This window comes from Microcaecilia unicolor, chromosome 4 (assembly GCF_901765095.1).
Source record: "Microcaecilia unicolor chromosome 4, aMicUni1.1, whole genome shotgun sequence".
Classification (NCBI taxonomy): Eukaryota; Metazoa; Chordata; class Amphibia; order Gymnophiona; family Siphonopidae; genus Microcaecilia; species Microcaecilia unicolor.
The window spans coordinates 191,925,476-191,944,968 of record NC_044034.1 but is presented as its reverse complement, the minus strand read 5'-3'; the positions used below and the strand labels follow the sequence as shown (position 1 = coordinate 191,944,968).

The window sequence follows — 19,493 nt, the reverse complement described above, 5'->3', positions numbered from 1 at the left end:
GTTTCGTGCCCCTCAAGTTGACCCTCGCGCGTCTTCGCAATTTCGCTAAAAAAAAAAAAAAAAAAAGAGACCTTTGGTCTTTGTCCCTTCCAGTGTGTCCAGTTTGTTTCCCCGGCGTAAGTTTCCTTTCGCTTTCGGGGTAGGCCTTTCTTGTGGCCGCGGTACGGGTTTTTTCTCTCTCCCTTATTTTTGGTGCCCTTCGTCACCATCGCGAATTTTGATTTCGCCGGCGTGATTTTTCCGCCCATGTCATCGAAGTCTCCCAGCGGCTTCAAGAAGTGCACCCAGTGCGCCCGGGTAATCTCGCTCACTAATAGGCACGCTTCGTGTCTTCAGTGTCTGGGGGCTGGGCACCGCCCGCAGGCCTGCAGTCTTTGTGCTCTTTTACAGAAGAGGACTCAGGTAGCGAGATTAGCCCAGTGGAACGTGTTGTTCTCGGGCTCTTCGTCGACAACAGCACCGGAGGCATCGAGTGCATCGACGTCGACAGCATTGAAGTCTTCGACCTCGGCATTGACTGCATCGAGGTTTCGACCCTCTGCATCGTCGGTACCGAGACATTGGAAGGCTGTGTCGGCGTCGGTGGTACCGGGACCTCCGCTGTTGCTGATGTCGTCGGACGGTGGTGCTTCGACTGGAGTGCAGGTGAGGGCTGTCCATTCCCCTGCTAGTGGCGGTGGGTCTCCTCCTGCCCTGAGCGCTCCTGCAGTACAGCCTCCCCGAGACCGACTTTCTTCGGCCTCGGCCCCAAGGAAGAGAGGGTTGGATTCTACGTCCTCCTCATTGGTACCGGGAAGCTCCGGTGACATGCTTCGTTTGAAGAAATCAAAGAAGCATCGACACCGGTCTCCTTCCCGCATCGGTACCGAGAGCTCTGGGTCGCCGAGGGAGTCGGCACCCAGTAGGCATCGGCACCGGGAGGATCGCTCACCCTCTGTTCAGGAGGTGTCGATGCGCTCCACCTTGGACAGCCCGGAACCGACTCCACGCCCGGAACAGACTCTGACCTCGACGCCTGCATCAGCTTCCATGTCTTTCTCCACAGCCGCTCTGCACGAGAGTCTCCGGGCCGTTCTCCCAGAGATCCTGGGAGAGCTGTTGCGCCCTTCCCCTCCGGTAGCGGGGGTGCCTGCGCCACCGGTACCGTTGAGCGAGGCGCCGGCTGGCCCTTTGCCCGGGGTGAGGTCTCCGACATCTGTACCGCTTGCGGTTCCGGCTGCGGCCGCCTCCCAGGAAGACTCCCTGACGACGTCGGTGGAGGGAGCTTCGCCGGTGCTGGTGAGGGAGTCTACATCTCGGCGCTCCCACCGTGGCCGTGTTTCCACGGAGTCGAGTCGGGCACGGCTTCAGACACAGGTTCATGAACTTGTGTCTGATACCGATGGTGAGGCCTTGTGGGAGGAGGAGGAGGACATCAGATATTTCTCTGACGAGGAGTCTGATGGCCTTCCTTCTGATCCCACTCCCTCCCCTGAAAGGCAGCTTTCTCCTCCCGAGAGTCTGTCTTTCGCGGCCTTTGTCCGGGAGATGTCTACGGCCATCCCCTTCCCCGTGGTCGTGGAGGATGAGCCCAGGGCTGAGATGTTTGAGCTCTTGGACTATCCTTCTCCACCTAAGGAAGCGTCCACAGTACCCATGCATCATGTCCTAAAAAAGACATTGCTGGCGAACTGGACCAAGCCTCTAACTAATCCCCACATTCCCAAGAAGATCGAGTCCCAGTACCGGATCCATGGGGACCCAGAGCTGATGCGCACTCAGTTGCCTCACGACTCTGGTGTGGTGGATCTGGCCCTAAAGAAGGCTAAGAGTTCTAGGGAGCATGCTTCAGCGCCCCCGGGCAAGGACTCTAGAACCTTAGACTCCTTTGGGAGGAAGGCCTACCATTCTTCTATGCTCGTGGCCAAGATTCAGTCCTACCAGCTCTACACGAGCATTCACATGCGGAACAATGTGCGGCAGTTGGCGGGCTTGGTGGACATGCTCCCTTCTGAGCAAGCCAAGCCGTTTCAGGAGGTGGTCAGGCAGCTGAAGGCGTGCAGAAAATTCTTGGCCAGAGGGGTATATGATACCTTTGATGTTGCGTCCAGGGCCGCTGCTCAAGGTGTGGTGATGCGCAGACTCTCATGGCTGCGTGCCTCCGACCTGGAGAATAGAATCCAGCAGCGGATTGCGGACTCCCCATGCCGAGCGGACAACATTTTTGAAGAAAAAGTCGAACAGGTGGTAGAGCAGCTCCACCAGCGGGATAACGCTTTCGACAAATTCTCCCGCCGGCAGCCTTCAGCATCTACCTCTTCAGGTAGACGTTTTTATGGAGGAAGGAGGACTGTTCCCTACTCTTCTGGTAAGCGTAGGTACAATCCTCCCTCTTGACAGCCTGCGGCCCAGGCTAGGCCCCAGCGCGCGCGCTCTCGTCAGCAGTGTGCGCCTCAGCAAGGCCCCACGGCTCCCCAGCAAAAGCAAGGGGCGAGCTTTTGACTGGCTCCAGAAGAGCATAACCGATATCAAAGTGTCTGTGCCGGGCGATCTGCCGGTCGGGGGGGTGGTTAAAAGTTTTTCACCAAAGGTGGCCTCTCATAACCTCTGACCAGTGGGTCCTCCAAATAGTCCGGCAAGGATACACCCTCAATTTGGCCTCAAAACCTCCAAATTGCCCACCGGGAGCTCAATCTTTCAGCTTCCAGCACAAGCAGGTACTTGCAGAGGAACTCTCCGCCCTTCTCAGCGCCAATGCGGTCGAGCCCGTGCCATCCGGGCAAGAAGGGCTGGGATTCTATTCCAGGTACTTCCTTGTGGAAAAGAAAACAGGGGGGATGCGTCCCATCCTAGACCTAAGGGCCCTGAACAAATATCTGGTCAAGGAAAAGTTCAGGATGCTTTCCCTGGGCACCCTTCTTCCCATGATTCAGAAAACTACTACTACTACTACTATTTAGCATTTCTATAGTGCTACAAGGCGTACGCAGCGCAGCACAAACATAGAAGAAAGACAGTCCCTGCTCAAAGAGCTTACAATCTAATAGACAAAAAAAAAAATAAAGTAAGCAAATCAAATCAATTAATGTGAACGGGAAGGAAAAGAGGAGGGTAGGTGGAGGCGAGTGGTTACAAGTGGTTACGAGTCAAACGATTGGCTATGCTCTCTGGACTTAAAGGATGCTTATACACACATCCCGATACTGCCAGCTCACAGACAGTATCTTCGATTTCGTCTGGGATCACGTCACTTCCAGTACTGTGTGCTACCCTTTAGGCTCGCCTCTGCGCCCAGAGTGTTCATGAAGTGCCTAGCTGTGGTAGCAGCAGCGCTTCGCAGGCTCGGAGTGCACCTGTTCCCTTATCTCGACGATTGGCTGGTAAAGAACACTTCCGAGGCAGGAGCTCTACAGTCCATGCAGATGACTATTCGACTCCTGGAGCTACTAGGGTTTGTGATAAATTATCCAAAGTCCCACCTTCTCCCAGTACAGAGACTCGAATTCATAGGAGCTCTGCTGGATTCTCGGACGGCTAGGGCCTATCTCCCAGAGACGAGGGCCAACAATCTGCTGTCCCTCGTCTCCCAGGTACGAGCGTCCCAGCAGATCACAGCTCGGCAGATGTTGAGATTGCTTGGCCACATGGCCTCCACAGTCCATGTGACTCCCATGGCACGTCTTCACATGCGATCTGCTCAATGGACCCTAGCTTCCCAGTGGTTTCAGGCTGCTGGGGATCTAGAGGACGTGATCCACCTGTCCACGTGTTTTCTCAAATCCCTGTATTGGTGGACGGTTTGGACCAATTTGACTCTGGGACACCCCTTCCAAATTCCTCAGCCACAAAAGGTGCTGACTACGGATGCGTCTCTCCTGGGGTGGGGAGCTCATGTCGATGGACTTCACACCCAAGGAAGCTGGTCCCTCCAGGAACGCGATCTGCAGATCAATCTCCTGGAGTTACGAGCGGTCTGGAACGCTCTGAAGGCTTTCAGAGATCGGCTGTCCCACCAAAGTATCCAAATTCAGACAGAGAACCAGGTTGCCATGTATTACATCAACAAGCAGGGAGGCACCGGATCTCGCCCCCTGTGTCAGGAAGCCGTCAGCATGTGGCTCTGGGCTCGCCATTACGGCATGTGGCTGCAAGCCACATATCAGGCAGGCGTAAACAACAGTCTGGCCGACAAGTTGAGCAGGATTATGCAACCTCATGAGTGGTCGCTCAACTCCAGAGTGGTGCGCCATATCTTCCAGGTGTGGGGCACTCCCTTGGTAGATCTCTTCGCATCGCAAGCAAACCACAAGGTCCCTCAGTTCTGTTCCAGACTTCAGGCCCACGGTCGACTGGCATCAGATGCCTTCCTCCTGGACTGGGGGAAAGGTCTGCTGTATGCTTATCCTCCCATACCTCTGGTGGGGAAGACTTTGTTGAAACTCAAGCAAGACCGGGGCACCATGATTCTGATTGCTCCCTTTTGGCCGCGTCAGATCTGGTTCCCTCTTCTTCTGGAGTTGTCCTCCAAAGAACCCTGGAGATTGGAGTGTTTTCCGACCCTCATCACACAGGACGAAGGGGCGCTTCTGCATCCTAGCCTCCAGTCTCTGGCTCTCACGGCCTGGATGTTGAGAGCGTAGACTTTGCCTCTTTGGGTCTGTCAGAGGGTGTCTCCCGTGTCTTGCTTGCTTCCAGGAAAGATTCCTCTAAGAGGAGTTACTTCTTTTTATGGAGGAGGTTTACCGTCTGGTGTGACAGCAAGGCCTTAGATCCTCGCTCCTGTCCTACACAGACCCTGCCTGAATACCTTCTGCACTTGTCTGAGTCTGGTCTCAAGACCAACTCTGTAAGGGTTCACCTTAGCGCAATCAGTGCATACCATTACCATGTGGAAGGTAAGCCGATCTCAGGACAGCCTTTAGTTGTTCGCTTTATGAGAGGTTTGCTTTTGTCAAAGCCCCCCGTCAAATCTCCTACAGTGTCATGGGATCTCAATGTCGTTCTCACCCAGCTGATGAAACCTCCTTTTGAGCCACTGAACTCCTGCCATGTGAAGTACTTGACCTGGAAGGTCATTTTCTTGGTGGCAGTTACTTCAGCTCGTAGAGTCAGTGAGCTTCAGGCCCTGGTAGCCCAGGCCCCTTACACCAAATTTCATCATAATAGAGTAGTCCTCCGCACTCACCCTAAGATCTTGCCGAAGGTAGTGTCGGAGTTCCATCTGAACCAGTCAATTGTCTAGCCAACATTTTTCCCCCGTCCTCATTCCTGCCCTGCTGAACGTCAGCTGCACACATTGGAGTGCAAAAGAGCATTGGCCTTCTATCTGGAGCGGACACAGCCCAACAGACAGTCCGCCCAATTGTTTGTTTCTTTTGATCCCAAAAGGAGGGGAGTGGCTGTGGGGAAACGCACCATATCCAATTGGCTAGCAGATTGCATTTCCTTCACTTACGCCCAGGAGGGTCATGTCACGGCTCACAATGTCAGAGCCATGGCTGCGTCAGTGGCCCACTTGAAGTCAGCCACTATTGAAGAGATCTGCAAAGCTGCGACGTGGTCATCTGTCCACACATTCACATCTCATTACTGCCTGCAGCAGGATACCCGACGCGACAGTCGGTTCGGGCAGTCAGTGCTTCAGAATCTGTTCGGGGTTTAGAATCCAACTCCACCCCCCTAGGCTCATGTTTTATTCTGTTCCAGGCTACACTCTCTGTTAGTTGGATAAGTTTTTAGGTCAATCTCAGTTATGTCCTCGCCGTTGCGAGGCCCAATTGACCATGTTTGTTGTTTTGAGTTAGCCTGGGGGCTAGGGATACCCCATCAGTGAGAACAAGCAGCCTGCTTGTCCTCGGAGAAAGCGAATGCTACATACCTGTAGAAGGTATTCTCCGAGGACAGCAGGCTGATTGTTCTCACAAACCCGCCCGCCTCCCCTTTGGAGTTGTGTCTTCCCTTGTCTTTGTCTTGCTACTTACGGGACTGACGAACACGAGCCGGTTCGGGCGGGAAGACGGCCGCGCATGCGCGGTGCGCATGGGCGCGCGAGAGCTAGCAAAGGCCTTTGCTAGTGAAGTTTCCGATTGGAGGGGCTGCCGTGGACGTCACCCATCAGTGAGAACAATCAGCCTGCTGTCCTCGGAGAATACCTTCTACAGGTATGTAGCAATCGCTTTGCAGCGGTACAGCCAGGAGAGTTTCCCTCATCTCTGGACCTCAAGGAAGCGTATTTGCATATTCCCATCTGGCCACCGTATCAGCGGTTTCTCCGGTTTGCGGTATTGAGCCAACATTTCCAGTTTCGTGCCTTACCTTTCAGCCTGGCAACTGCCTCTCGGACTTTTTCCAAGGTGATGGTAGTGGTGGCTGCCTTTCTCAGGCGAGAGGGTATCAGAGTTCACCCTTATCTCGACGACTGGCTCATCATAGCAGATTCGGCAGACGAAAGTCGACTTGCCACAGCCAAAGTTGTTACAGTTCTTCAGACTCTGGGCTGGGTAGTTAATATGCCCAAAGTCACCTGACCCCCTCTCAGTCTCTCGAGTATTTGGGGGTCCGGTTCGACATGGCTTCAGGGTTCGTTTTTCTTCCCGACAAAAGGCGTCTCAAGCTTCAGAATCAGGTCCGCCTGCTCCTACAGATGCCTCACCCTCGAGCTTGGGACTTTGTTCAGCTCCTGGGATCGATGACGGCCACCATAGAGGTGGTTCCCTGGGCGACAGCTCAGATGAAGCCGCTGCAGCAATGATCTTCGATTTTCCAGGAATACCAACACAGACTAAGGTGGCTTCCTGCGGCCCAGCGCAGAATGGATTGGTGGCTTTCCGACAGCATGCTGCAGCAGGGGATGCCATTGGCTCTTCCTTTTTGGTGTGTGGTGATAATGGATGCCAGCCTTTCCGGCTGGGGAGCTCATTGCCGGGGACGCTATGCTCAGGGTCTGTGGTCCACCGCAGAAGTGGGATGGTCCATCAATCACTTGGAACTGAGAGCGATATTCCAGGCTCTTCTGGCCTTCCACAGGACGCTGAAGGGTCTTCCTGTCCGAGTTCTGTCGGACAACACGACAGCAGTGACTTACATCAATTGTCAGGGCGGCACCCTGTGCAGGGCCCTGGCTACGGAGGCGTCTCAGATCTGCGACTAGGCCGAGGCCACCTAGAGCTGCTGTCCGCGGCGCAGATAGCTGGTCAAAGCAACGTACTAGCCGATTTCCTCAGCAGACATCAAATCGACCCGGCGGAATGGGAACTGGCAGAAGAAGTTTTTCTTCAGATTTGTGCTAAATGGGGGACTTCAGGCTTGGACCTCATGGCATGAAGCGTAAACGCCAAAGTCCCTCGCTTTTTCAGTAGAAGGAGAGATTCTTGCTCGGCGGGGTTGGATGCCCTGGCTCAACCTTGGCCCTCGGGCCTCCTGTATGTGTTCCCTCCTTGGCCCTTGATAGGGCGAGTACTACTTCGGATTCGCCTGCACCGAGGATTGGTGATTCTCATCGCCCCGGATTGGCCAAGGCGTCCGTGGTACATGGATCTCCGACGGACGCTGGTGGACGCGCCTCTTCCTTTGCCTCGGGTTCCAAACTTGTTAGTTCAGGGTCCGGTGACTATGGAAGATCCTTGCCGCTTTGGTCTTACGGCCTGGCTCTTGAGGGGGCGCAATTGAGAGACAAGGGCTATTCTAATAAGGTTATTGCCACGCTCTTGCAGGCTCGCATGCGGTCTACCTCTGCGACTTATGCTCGGATCTGGCGCACTTTTGAGGCGTGGTGTACTCCAAAGTCTATCTCGCCGACTATGGCAACAGTCTCGCTTTTGCTGGACTTTTTGCAGGACGGGCTACAAAAGGGCCTGGCCTACATTTCCCTTCAAGGTCAAGTGGCAGCGTTGGCCTGCTTCCGGTGGAAAGTCTCCAGCTTGTCCCTTGCTGCTCATCCGGATATTGTCCGATTTCTTAGAGGGGCGCTTCGTCTCCGTCCTCCTTTGCGGTCACCCTGTCCGGCTTGGAACCTGGGGCTCGTATTGAAGGCGCTCCAGCAATCTCCGTTTGAGCCTCTTAAACGTAGGTACTTCTGAGAAGGCTTCTGAGAAGGATGTGACTCTCAAGATCGTTTTTTAGTGGCAATGACGTCGGCAAGAAGAGTGTCTGAGCTACAGGCTCTTTCCTGTCGGGATCCTTTCTACAGTTCTCGGAATCCAGGGTACTGTTTGCACGGTGCCTTCCTTTCTGCCTAAGTTGGTTCAGCTTTTCACCTGAACCAGCCCATTTTCTTCCTTCCTTTGTAAGGAGGAGTTTCCGGACTCCTTTGGGCAATTGCGCCTTTGGATGTCCGCAGGGCTCTATGGCAGTATTTGCAGATGTCAATGATTTAGGAAGTCTGATCATTTATTTGTTCTGTTGGCAGGTCCCCAATGGGGGTTTCCGCGTCTAAGGCCACTATAGCCCGCTGGCTTAAGGAACTCATTTTTTCTGCTTATCTGCTTTCAGGCGGTCGCCGCTGAAGCGGTTTAAAGCGCACTCTACGATGGCATGTGATGAAACGGGTGTCTTTTCCTCTTCAAGAGATCTGTCCTGTGGCTACCTGGGCTTCTCAGCTCTCTTTTGTGCGGCATTACAGGCAGGTTGTGGCAGCGCGGCAGGATGCGCATTTTGGAGCGCAAGTGCTTGCTCGCGGAGTTGCCTGTTCCCACCCTACTTAGGGAGTGCTTTGGTACATCCCATCAGTTAATGGATTCATCTGCTGTTGATGACAAGGAAGGGAAAATTAGGTTCTTACCTTGATAATTTTCTTTCCTTTAGTCACAGCAGATGAATCCATGATCCCTCCCTGTCTGACTTAGGTTTTGTACAGATGTTGCATACAGACATTGTGCCTCATCAGGAGTACTTGAAGACAAGCTATCAGAGTTACTACATGCTGTTTGTATTGCAGGAGGTTGATAACATCCCTCCTTTGTTTGGTTATTGCTCCAGTTCAGGGGCGTTTGTTCTCTGTGAGGAAAGTTTATGTTATTTTGCCTTCTTATTCACTCTGCTTGGAATTTCATATACTGAAGGCAGAGGGGGCTGGGCGTCCAGAAACACCATGTGCTTTCATTGTTCTCTATCTGCATCAGTTAATGGATTCATCTGCTGTGACTAAAGGAAAGAAAATTATCAAGGTAAGAACCTAATTTCCCTTACCATACATTAATTATAAAAATTAACATGCAGTAATGAAAAGCCGACTAGGGTCAGCCCAAGTGTTAACTGTTAAGGGTTTCTCCTGCAGATTCCCATTTAGCGTAAACAAAGGAAATGTCATTACCTTTTGTTAACTGACTTGCACATAACACGTAGCAACTGTACCGATTCGAGTGACATTACCCACGGATTCTATAAAGGTCGCCCAAATTTGGGTGTGTGCAAACTAGCTATGAGGCCATTAACAATCATTATTGATGTTAATTGGCAATAATTAGGACTTACAGCACACAGATGTGCCTATGCGTTATTTTATAACACTGCATGCCTAGATTGTCTTGTGCTCAACTCAAAAGGGAGCATGGCCAGGGCAGGGGCATTGACAGGTCAGGGGAATTCCCAAAATTTAGGCTTGGTATTTAAAATAGGGTCATTGCAAGCCCAACTGCCATTAGTTGCACATCAGTATTTACACTAGGTTTTCAGGAGGCCTAAGTCTTTCACTCAAAGTTGGGCGCAGGAATCCACACTAAGGGCTAGATGGTGCCAAAAAAAAGTGGTAATCTATAAGCCACACAAAGTTAGGCACTGTTTACAGAATAGCAATTATGCCTGGGAATCACGCCTAACTGGTGCAAATGTATGTGCCTACATTAGATGTGTATTCCCGTTATTCCATAACAATTCGCATCATTTTAGGAACACCCCCGTTCCTCCTATAACCTTCCCATTTCCGTGCCTCCTTTTTCAAATCACGAGTAAATTTTAGGCATGATCCCCTAAATGTATTTAGTGCATAACTGCGTGCAATTTTCTGTGACTTTTACAGACTAGGGGATAAGCGCTATTCTATAAAGGTTGCTTAGTGCTAAGCACCCTTTATACAATTAGTGCTTAGCGCAGATCTTAATGGCGCCTAACTTTGGGCACCATTTACTGAATCTGGCCCTAACCATCCAGCGCTATCTGCTGCATGAAGAATTTTCGTGCATAAGTGTGTCCGCATTAACTGTAAGTTGCATTCCCAACCTATTTTCCACCCATTCCATGCTTCCACCATGCTTAACACCAAGTGCATCAATAGATGTCGTTGCTCAAAGTCAGTACCTGAATTTAACAAGTAATTACTGCTTTATGGGGCCCTTTACTTTGCTGCGGTAAAAGGAGCCCTGTGCTAGCAGCAGCAGCAGCCGTTTTTGCCATGCACCACATGTGGTCCTTTTTACCAGAGTGGATAAAAAGGCAGAAAAAAGAAATGGCCATGTGTTAAGATTGCACTTACCGTGTGGCCATGTGGGGGGAACTCTTACCACCACCCATTGAGGTGGCAGTAAAGGCTTCCATGCTAAACCTAGCGGTAACTGGGCAGCGCTCTGTCAGGTAACCCCATGCACAAATATTTCAAATATTTCTGCTAGTGCTAGAAATGCCGTGCGCTGGGGGTGGAATACCACTTTGGGCCAGCGGTAGTTCCAGATTGCTGTGCAGTAAACCCGCAGTGGGCTTACCGCTGGTTTGAAAAAGGGCCCCTTAAGCTTTATATCTTAATAGTCTTGTAAAATGTCTTTGCTACTACTGAAAATACAATAAATATGAGCGCTGAAACAATTTTAACCATTTGCCATGACATATCAAAACTGGAATAATCTGAATGTCATTTGGGACTGTTCTTTTTCATGTTTTCTTTTTATACAGCATATCAAAAGTAACATAGATGCAAATCTTACTCGTCTGTGTAACGATCTATAATAATTTGGTTGAAGATATGGGTTAGATTCAGCATTGCTCAGACACAATGGGATGGAATTCATATACCCCTGTAGAGAAAGCAAACATTATGAAATTAAATTTGACACATCTGTCAAATTTAACATTGCTCTTTTTTAGTTTGAAATATTTTTGAATAGAAGATAATTTATTTTTGAACAAAAATGGAACATTTGGGTCAGCCCTAGAAATCAAGCTACAACATTATATTCAGTGAGGCGCACAAGAGACTCAACATTTGGTGTTCATTGTTGGATGGACCAGATAGATAATGGGGGGGAGATTCTATATATGACACCATAATCCAGGAGAATGTGCTTAGAGGGAAAGTTATCAATATTGGGCTATATTAAGATGGGTTAATTTACCAAACTGGTGCTATTTAGCACAGGGCTCCAATTTTATACAGTGACACCTAGTTACTAGTAATAACCCAAGTTAACACTAGAATAATTTGTCTTATGGTAGCTCATTTTGATAACTTTCCCCCTTAATCTCAAGCAGAGAGGAAAAGCCGTCTCCATTATTATGATGATTGCCTATTAACCAAAGACACAGCAATGAGGCTGTATCCCTCAGTTTTGGTAGCTTTGAGAGCAAAAATTTGATGCTTGAGGTGCTGCCTTGACAGGGGATCTAATAAAGAAAGGAAAAACTGGATTCCTGAATTTATCCATTTTGATGTTATCAATCCCAAGGCATCTCTTCAAACCAAACATATAAGTAAGCTGAGAAATAAATCTCAGTGATAGTGGTCCAGAAATCCTGAAACTAAGGATTAGGCAAACTGTTTAACTACTACCATAAGGAAGTCCAAACATTAAGGAGTTGTCTCAGTTTTATACCAGACACACAGCTGAGATTAGAGTTGTTTATGCTGTAAATTCTTTCACATGGGAATAATACAGGAATTCTTACCACGGTTTTATTTCTGCAGTCAAGGACATGGATGGATATGGTTTCTTCTGATTTTGGCTGACTATGTATGATGCTTCTTTGAACAGAGCCAAATGATTCCCATCAAAGGTAACAAAACTCAGATCAGAGAAAAATGAACAGTGACCTGATAGAGACATGAAATTTACTAATGTCATATGAGTGAAAAAGCACAGATCATAAAACTACTGTATTTCAGACACTTTCTCAGCATTACAGTTTTCTGAGTTTATCACTGAATATGGTAGTTGTATTTAAGCAGCTACTTTGTAAATTAATATCACCATTACCTTTAAAGTATTCATCATATATGCAATGTCCTTGCCATCTGATTGACATTTGTATTGGTAAAGTAATAGGAAAATTGACTCGGAGATCAAGGGGGGAATTCAATAAGCAGCGTTAGGACCTTCACACAGACACTAGGGCTTCTTAGTATTTCACATGTGTTAAGGTCCTAACACCTGTGGGAAGGCCCTAATGCTGCTTGATGAATTCCCCCCACCACCCAATTTACTAAAGAGTGACAAAGTTTCTGTAAGCAGTAACATGCATTAAGGGGCCCTTTTTACACGAGTGTCAGTGGTAGTTCCAGCCCCAGGGCATGCCATTTCCCGCGATAGTAGAAATATTCCAAAAATATTTCTGCAGGCGATAACCCAACTGTAATCAGACAGCGCCGCATACTACCCAGGTTAACATGGGAGCCCTTACCAACTCAATGGGTGGTGGTAAGTGCTCCCCCTAAATGTCACATAGAAAAAGCAAACTTACCATATGATCATGTAGTTTTGCAGCCTTTTTACCAGCTGCGGTAAAAAGGGCCTCAGCGTGTGGCAAAAACATCCATTGCTGCTACTGCAGGGCCCTTTTTACTGCAGCTTAGTAAAAGGGCCCCTAAAGGCACTGTTTGTACATGGAGTTTACTTTACACATAAGGGGAGGATAATTCTGTCACAAGCACAGTGCAGCAACACTGAGCTAGTTGTTATTTTTGAAATACTGTAATAAATCCAAAACAACCTTATAATCAGTGGAAATACTGAATCCAAAATACTTTTCATTAGTCCATTAGCCCAACATGTTTGAGCTACTGCCTTCTTCAGGGGCAAATTTTAAAATGTAAAATGGACCGATATTCCACCTAGGCCACTGTCTATAATGCCTCATAAGGGATTTTCAGCCCACAATGTAGAGCTCAAAACAGGTCCCCACCAATGCACAAGTGAAAATCAAGCAGGCAGTAGCCAAAACATGTTGGACAAATAGACTAATGAAAAGTATTTTGTATTCAGTATTTCCACTGATTATAAGGTTGTTTTGGATTTATTAAAGCATTTGAAAAATAACAACTGGCTCAGTGTTGCTGCTCTGTGTTTGTGACATGTTTGGATTGAGGCATTTTGGGCCTCTTATTTTTTGCTATGAAAATAATTCTGTAACAGGGCACCCACTATAGTCACTAATTATGGTGCCTATTTTAAGCCTATTCTATAAAGAAAAGTGTGGAGGAGTGGCCTAGTGGTTAGGGTGGTGGACTTTGGGCCTGGGGAACTGAGGAAGTGAGTTCGATTCCCGGCACAGGCAGCTCCTTGTGACGCTGGGCAAGTCACTTAACCCTCCATTGCCCACCACATTGAGCCTGCCATGAGTGGGAAAGCGCAGGGTACAAATGTAACAAAATTAAATAAATAGAGAATACTAGTACAAATAGCCAAATATATAAATTAAGCGGCAATCACATATATGTAAATGCTCACATCTAGATGTTAGCACATACATTATAGAATTCTATAATGTATGCGTGTACCTGTGTACCCCACACATGCTCCACCCACGAGCATGCCCACTAGCAGTGTCCACACCATCAAATCATGGCATAGTTGATATTCTATAGGTAGTCATTTATGCATATAAATGACCAGAATGCCACCATTTATGCACTTTCTTGCTGTCTACAACTAGGCAGCTCCTTAAAGAATTATCCTTCTAGAGGGTAATTTTATAACGAGGCACCTGGGTTAAGAGGTCAAGTAGGACAATACCTAGTCACTATTTTCTAAAGATATATACACGGTGTCCAGAAAAAATGGAACCCCTCACATACTTTCAAAATACTTTGCAACTGTATAAAAATAGTATGACCTTTGAAAATGTATTAGTATAACGAGTTTTTTCTTAGCTAATTTATAATTTCTGTTCAAAGTGTCCTCCTTCAACCTTGACACATTCATGAAGTCTTTGACGCCACTGAGCTGTTGGCTCAATTAATTCTGAGGTTTTATGAGACTCAACTGTTTTGCAAGCTCTATGCGCTGGAGCTCCATCCTGTTGAAAAATAAAGTACTTAAAAATGTCTTGAATTTTAGGCAGAAGTTTCTGGTGCAGTAACACTTTTTGGGTTATTTGGAACAATATTAGGGTCCCGTTTTTTCTGAACACCAAGTAGGTGCCTATGGCCCTTATTTTACAAGCTCTATTCATGGTTTCGGACATCTGAAAACTGGCATTTAGAAATCCATATTTATAAAGCTGGGATATAGACATCTAAAACTGCAGTACACCCTTATGGCAAGGGGGATAGTCTGAGTATGGTTTGGACAGGATGGGCTAAAATATGAACATCCAACTGCAATTTCAAAAAGAGATGGAATGTCAATGTCTACTTACTTAGTTCTGGTACTTGGAACGTCCAAGTTACAGAAAGATGCTCTGATTGAGCAGTTCTCCACTGGAAGAATTAAGATAAATCACCTCCTTAATCCCCCAGTGGTTGCCTTCCCCCGAATATGATTGTAACCTGTCGTTAAAATCATTCGTAGTACTTGAAGATTGGAGAGTGGCCAAAGTGATGCCGATTTTTAAAAAGGGTTCTAGGGGTGATCCAGGAAATTATAGACCAGTAAGCCTGACGTCGGTGTCAGGCAAAATAGTGGAAACAATAAAATTACAGAACACATAGACAAACATGGTTTAATGGGGCAAAGTCAGCATGGGTTCAGCCGAGGGAAGTCTTACCTCACCAATTTGCTTCATTTCTTTGAAGGCGTGAATAAACACGTAAAAGGTGAGCCGGTTGATGTAGTGTATCTAGATTTTCAGAAAGCTTTTGAAAAAGTTCCTCATGAGAGACTCCTGAGAAAATTAAAGAGTCATGGGATAGGAAGCAAGGTTCTGGTGTGGATTTGGAACTGGTTATTGGACAGAACACAGAGGGTAAGGTTAAATGGTAATTTCTCTCAATGGAGGAAGGTGAACAGTGGAGTACCGCGGGGATCTGTACTGGGACCGATACTATTTAACATATTTATAAATGATATGGAAATCAGAATGATGAGTGAGGTGATCAAATTTGCAGATGATACAAAACTATTCAAGGTTCTTAAAACACGTGCAGACTGTGAAGTATTGCAGGAAGACCTTAGAAAATTGGAAGACTGAGGCCTGAAAAGGGCCTACCCCGAAGACGAAAGAAAACTTACCGGGGCAAAAACTGGAAATAGTGGAAAAGGAAAAAGACCGAAAAGGTCCTCTTCCGAAATCCCTTTTTTAAAAAAATTTTTTTTTAGTTAGCGAAAGTCAAAAATAGACGCGCGAGGTCGATAAGGGGCGCGAACGGCGTAACACGACCGTACGGAGCGCGGACAAAAGAAGACTGGCCGGCACGAGCCGGTTTCGGGCAGGAAGATGGCCGCGCATGCGCGGTGCACATCGGCGCGCGAGGACTAGCAAAGGCTTTTGCTAGTGAAGATTCCGATTGGAGGGGCTGCCGTGGACGTCACCCATCAGTGAGAACAAGCAGCCAGCTTGTCCTCGGAGAATGTGAAGTATTGCAGGAAGACCTTAGAAAATTGGAAGACTGGGCATCCAAATGGCAAATGAAATTTAATGTGGACAAATGCAAGGTAATGCACATTGGAAAGAATAATCCAAATCATAGTTACCTGATGCTAGGGTCCACCTTGGGGGCCAGTGCTCAAGAAAAAGATCTGGGTGTCATTGTAGATAATACACTGAAATATTCTGCTCAGTATGTGGCAGCGGCCAAAAGAACAAACAGGATGTTAGGAATTATTAGGAAAGGGATTATGAATAAGACTGAAAATACTATAATGCCTTTGTATTGCTCCATGGTGCGTCCGCACCTTGAGTATTGCATTCAGTTCTGGTTGCCGTATCTCAAACAATATATAACAGAATTAGAAAAGGTTCAAGGAAGAGTATGAGGAGAGGCTAAAGAGGTTTGGGTTCTCCTGCTTAGAAAAGAGACAGATGATGGGAGATATGATTGAGGTTTACAAAATCCTGAGTGGTATAGAACGAGTAGAAGTAAACCAATTTTTAACTCATTCCAAAAGTACAAAGACTAGGGGACACTCGAGAAAGTTACATGGAAATACTTTTTAAACAAATAGGAGGAAATATTTTTCCACTTAATGAATAGTTAAGCTCTGGAACTGTTTGCCGAAGGATGTGGTAACAGCACTTAGCATATCTGGGTTTAAAAAAGGTTTGGACAAATTCCTGGGGGAAAAGTCCATAGTCTGCTATTGAAAGACATGGGTAGCAATTGCTTGCCCTGGGATTTGTAGTATGGACTGTTGCCATGATTTGGGTTTCTGCCAGGTACTTGTGACCTGGCTTGGCCACTGTTTGGAAAACAGGATACTAGGCTAGATGGACCATCGGTCTGACCCAGTATGGCTACTCTTATGTTCTTATGTAAACTAGCTAGGGATGCAGGGCTATATGACAGTTTTAGACACCATGGACGTTCATGATACTGAAATTTTTTTACAGGTAAATTAATTTCTTAATAGACCTCCATGCAGAGCTGAGGAGCAGCCTGATGGTCAGTACAGTGAGCTGAGAGCCAAGGGACCCAGGTCCAGATTTCACTTCACTCACGTCTTTTGATTTTTTTCTTAATGCTGATTGCCACAGAAATAATTGACCCAAGATATTCAATTTTGGGCCGTCTGTCCACCAGCATTGAATATCCAGGGTTAATTCAGCATGTGCTAGCCACCAGAGCTTATGTAGGCCTTGGCTGATATTTAGGTTTCTTATACATTCAGGTACAGTATGTATTTTTCTGTCCATGGAGGGCTCACAATTTTAAACAAATCGTAAGAGCTGAAGTGGGCTTTGGACCTGGATCCCTTGGTTCTCAACTCACTGCACTACCATCAGGCTACTCAGCTCTACATGGAGGTCTTTTAAGAAGTTAATTTACCTGTAAAAAAGATTTTAGAGAACCACGAACATCTATAGTTCCTGAGGGTCTAAATAACAATGATCATCTTTTTGGACACAGACATTCCTTCCGCTTCTGAAACTGCAGTTGACCCCTCTCTTGCTCACTAGCTTTATATATAAATTAAGTAAGAGTTTCATGTTATCACCTCACTTACATGTACACTCCCACTTTGGACAGCATGTATCACCATTCATTTGAACAGCAAATCCGAGAAGTCCGCAGCTGGGTTGAGTTGCATTATAAGGACAGTTCTGTGATTTGTTAATTTGGATGTTTTGCCCATCAAGGCAAATGTGCTTAATGCATTCACTGTCTGTTATTGGCTGAAAAATATTTAGGAGAATGCAATTTTACAATTCTTTTTTAAATGTACACAAATTTATCAAAAACAGAAGGAAAGATGTCACACTACTAGACAGGAAAGATCTTTGAAAGCTTGGGGGTATTTGAAACATATGACAATTATATTTACTACTTTTTCATAGCATAGAGTATATACAATGCAGTAGAATAAGTAAGGAAATCAAATCCAGTATTTTGTATTTCTGATGGATGGAGCATAATACTGCATTAGTCAACATGTTTGAAGTTAGCATAGTTGTGTTAACACGCTGAAAATTATACAGACATGTTGGCATTTTGGGTTCAAATTAACTGATGCTTTAACCCAGCTGACACCTTAGTTATCTAATAGCATGTACAGTACATACATCATGGAGCTAACAAGCAGCCCTAGGCATAATAGAACCCCCCCCCCCCCCCCCCATTTCATTACAAGAAAGAAGATGACCTAGAATTTGGAACTGGCTGGAGAGACAAGCTATCGCCTGAACTCTCCTGATTCCAATGAAGCATGCTTCAGGAACCTTATGCAGCTGTATAAAAATCAGATTTACATGTGTAAATTCTCATTTACATATAAGTAGCAGTTTTAGAAAAAGTGCTATGTATATGTGTCAGCACACAGTGATAAGACACATGTTCTGGGCTGTTCTTCTGTAGATTTTACATATTTTAGAATGGCAATACATGCATACCTCAGAAAACTTTACCATTGGCATTTACACCTGCTTTGAGTATACATAACCCCTTGCTTCCCTGGCCGCATCTCCATCTTCAGGAATTTTTTCTTAATATTAAAGTTGGATCCAAGGGTCTTCTCCAGATCTGACTTTATTGCTGAAAAGTCAAATCCAGATGAGGACCCTGAATTCAATATTAAGAAAAAAAATCCCAAAGCTCCTCGGCAAGGAAAAGTCTAACCAAAGCAAAGCAGGGCAAGGTACAGATGCAGCTAGAGCTGCCACAGAATTTGGGAAAGACTGAGGCAGCAGAGGAGCTGGGGCATTCATTGTACAAGTAAAGCTGAATCCTCTGTGGACCCGACTGTAAGAGGTATAGAGTGAATCTTGTGGATCCAGAAGATCTAGAGAATCTGGCTTTTATGCAGTCCCTCTAAATCTCTATTTATAAGGATATGCTGATTTAAATTTATAAATCCACCTTTTATATGTTAAATTAGCACCTTAGACTTCTGCAAATCACTACTAAATCCCTTAAAATAAAAATGGAAAGCTAGGTATTTACTGACTGTACACTACTGGAATTTTGCAGCACTCTGTGATATGCTGTACATATTAATTTTTAAGAGTATTTTTAAGAGTATTTTGCTGTACAACATTTAATAAAATGAGGTAATAAAAGAAACACAGAAAAGATACGCTAATGGATGAACAAATGGTGCCTCTGGTGGTCATTAGTCCATGTGAACAAAACAATTACAAATCACAAAATTTGATTTATTTCAAGGAGGGCTCACAACACCATGTTGCACTACCACAATAATGTACTTATGATATCATTGTTTTTATTATTACTTTGGCTTTGCGAAACATAAGTGTTTTGGAACATAGAAAAAAAATCTTAATCAATATTAATATATCCAACTGAAATATGCCACGGAATGAAAATACTAATGGTAATGAACTGGTATATTGCAGTACTATCAGATAAAATACTTTCAGGTCAATATTCGGCCAGCAGCAGACAGGGTTTTTTTAAACACTATTGGGCTCATTTTCGAAACAGAAGGGTGCCCATCTTTCAACACAAATCGGGAGATGGGCGTTCTTCTCCCAGGGTCGCCCAAATCGGCATAATCGAAAACCGATTTTGGGAACCCTCAACTGCTTTCCGTCGCGGGGACGATCAAAGTTCCCGGGGGCGTGTCGGAAGCATAGTGAAGGCGGGACTGAGGCATGCTTAACACATGGGCGTCCTCGGCCGATAATGGAAAAAAGAAGGGCGTCCCTAACGAACACTTGGCCGACTTTACTTGGTCCTTTATTTTTTACGACCAAGCCAC

At 46.4% G+C, this 19,493-nt stretch overlaps 1 protein-coding gene across 1 annotated transcript in view; it reads right to left on the bottom strand.

The window, feature by feature from the left end:
- Nucleotides 1–19,493, bottom strand: part of OTOG (otogelin) — a 706,015-nt gene that overhangs the window by 219,727 nt on the left and 466,795 nt on the right. The window contains 5 exon segments of the mRNA XM_030202446.1: nt 10,893–10,951; nt 10,953–10,982; nt 11,851–11,900; nt 11,903–11,995; nt 17,283–17,451. Coding sequence (XP_030058306.1) covers nt 10,893–10,951; nt 10,953–10,982; nt 11,851–11,900; nt 11,903–11,995; nt 17,283–17,451 — 401 coding nt within the window.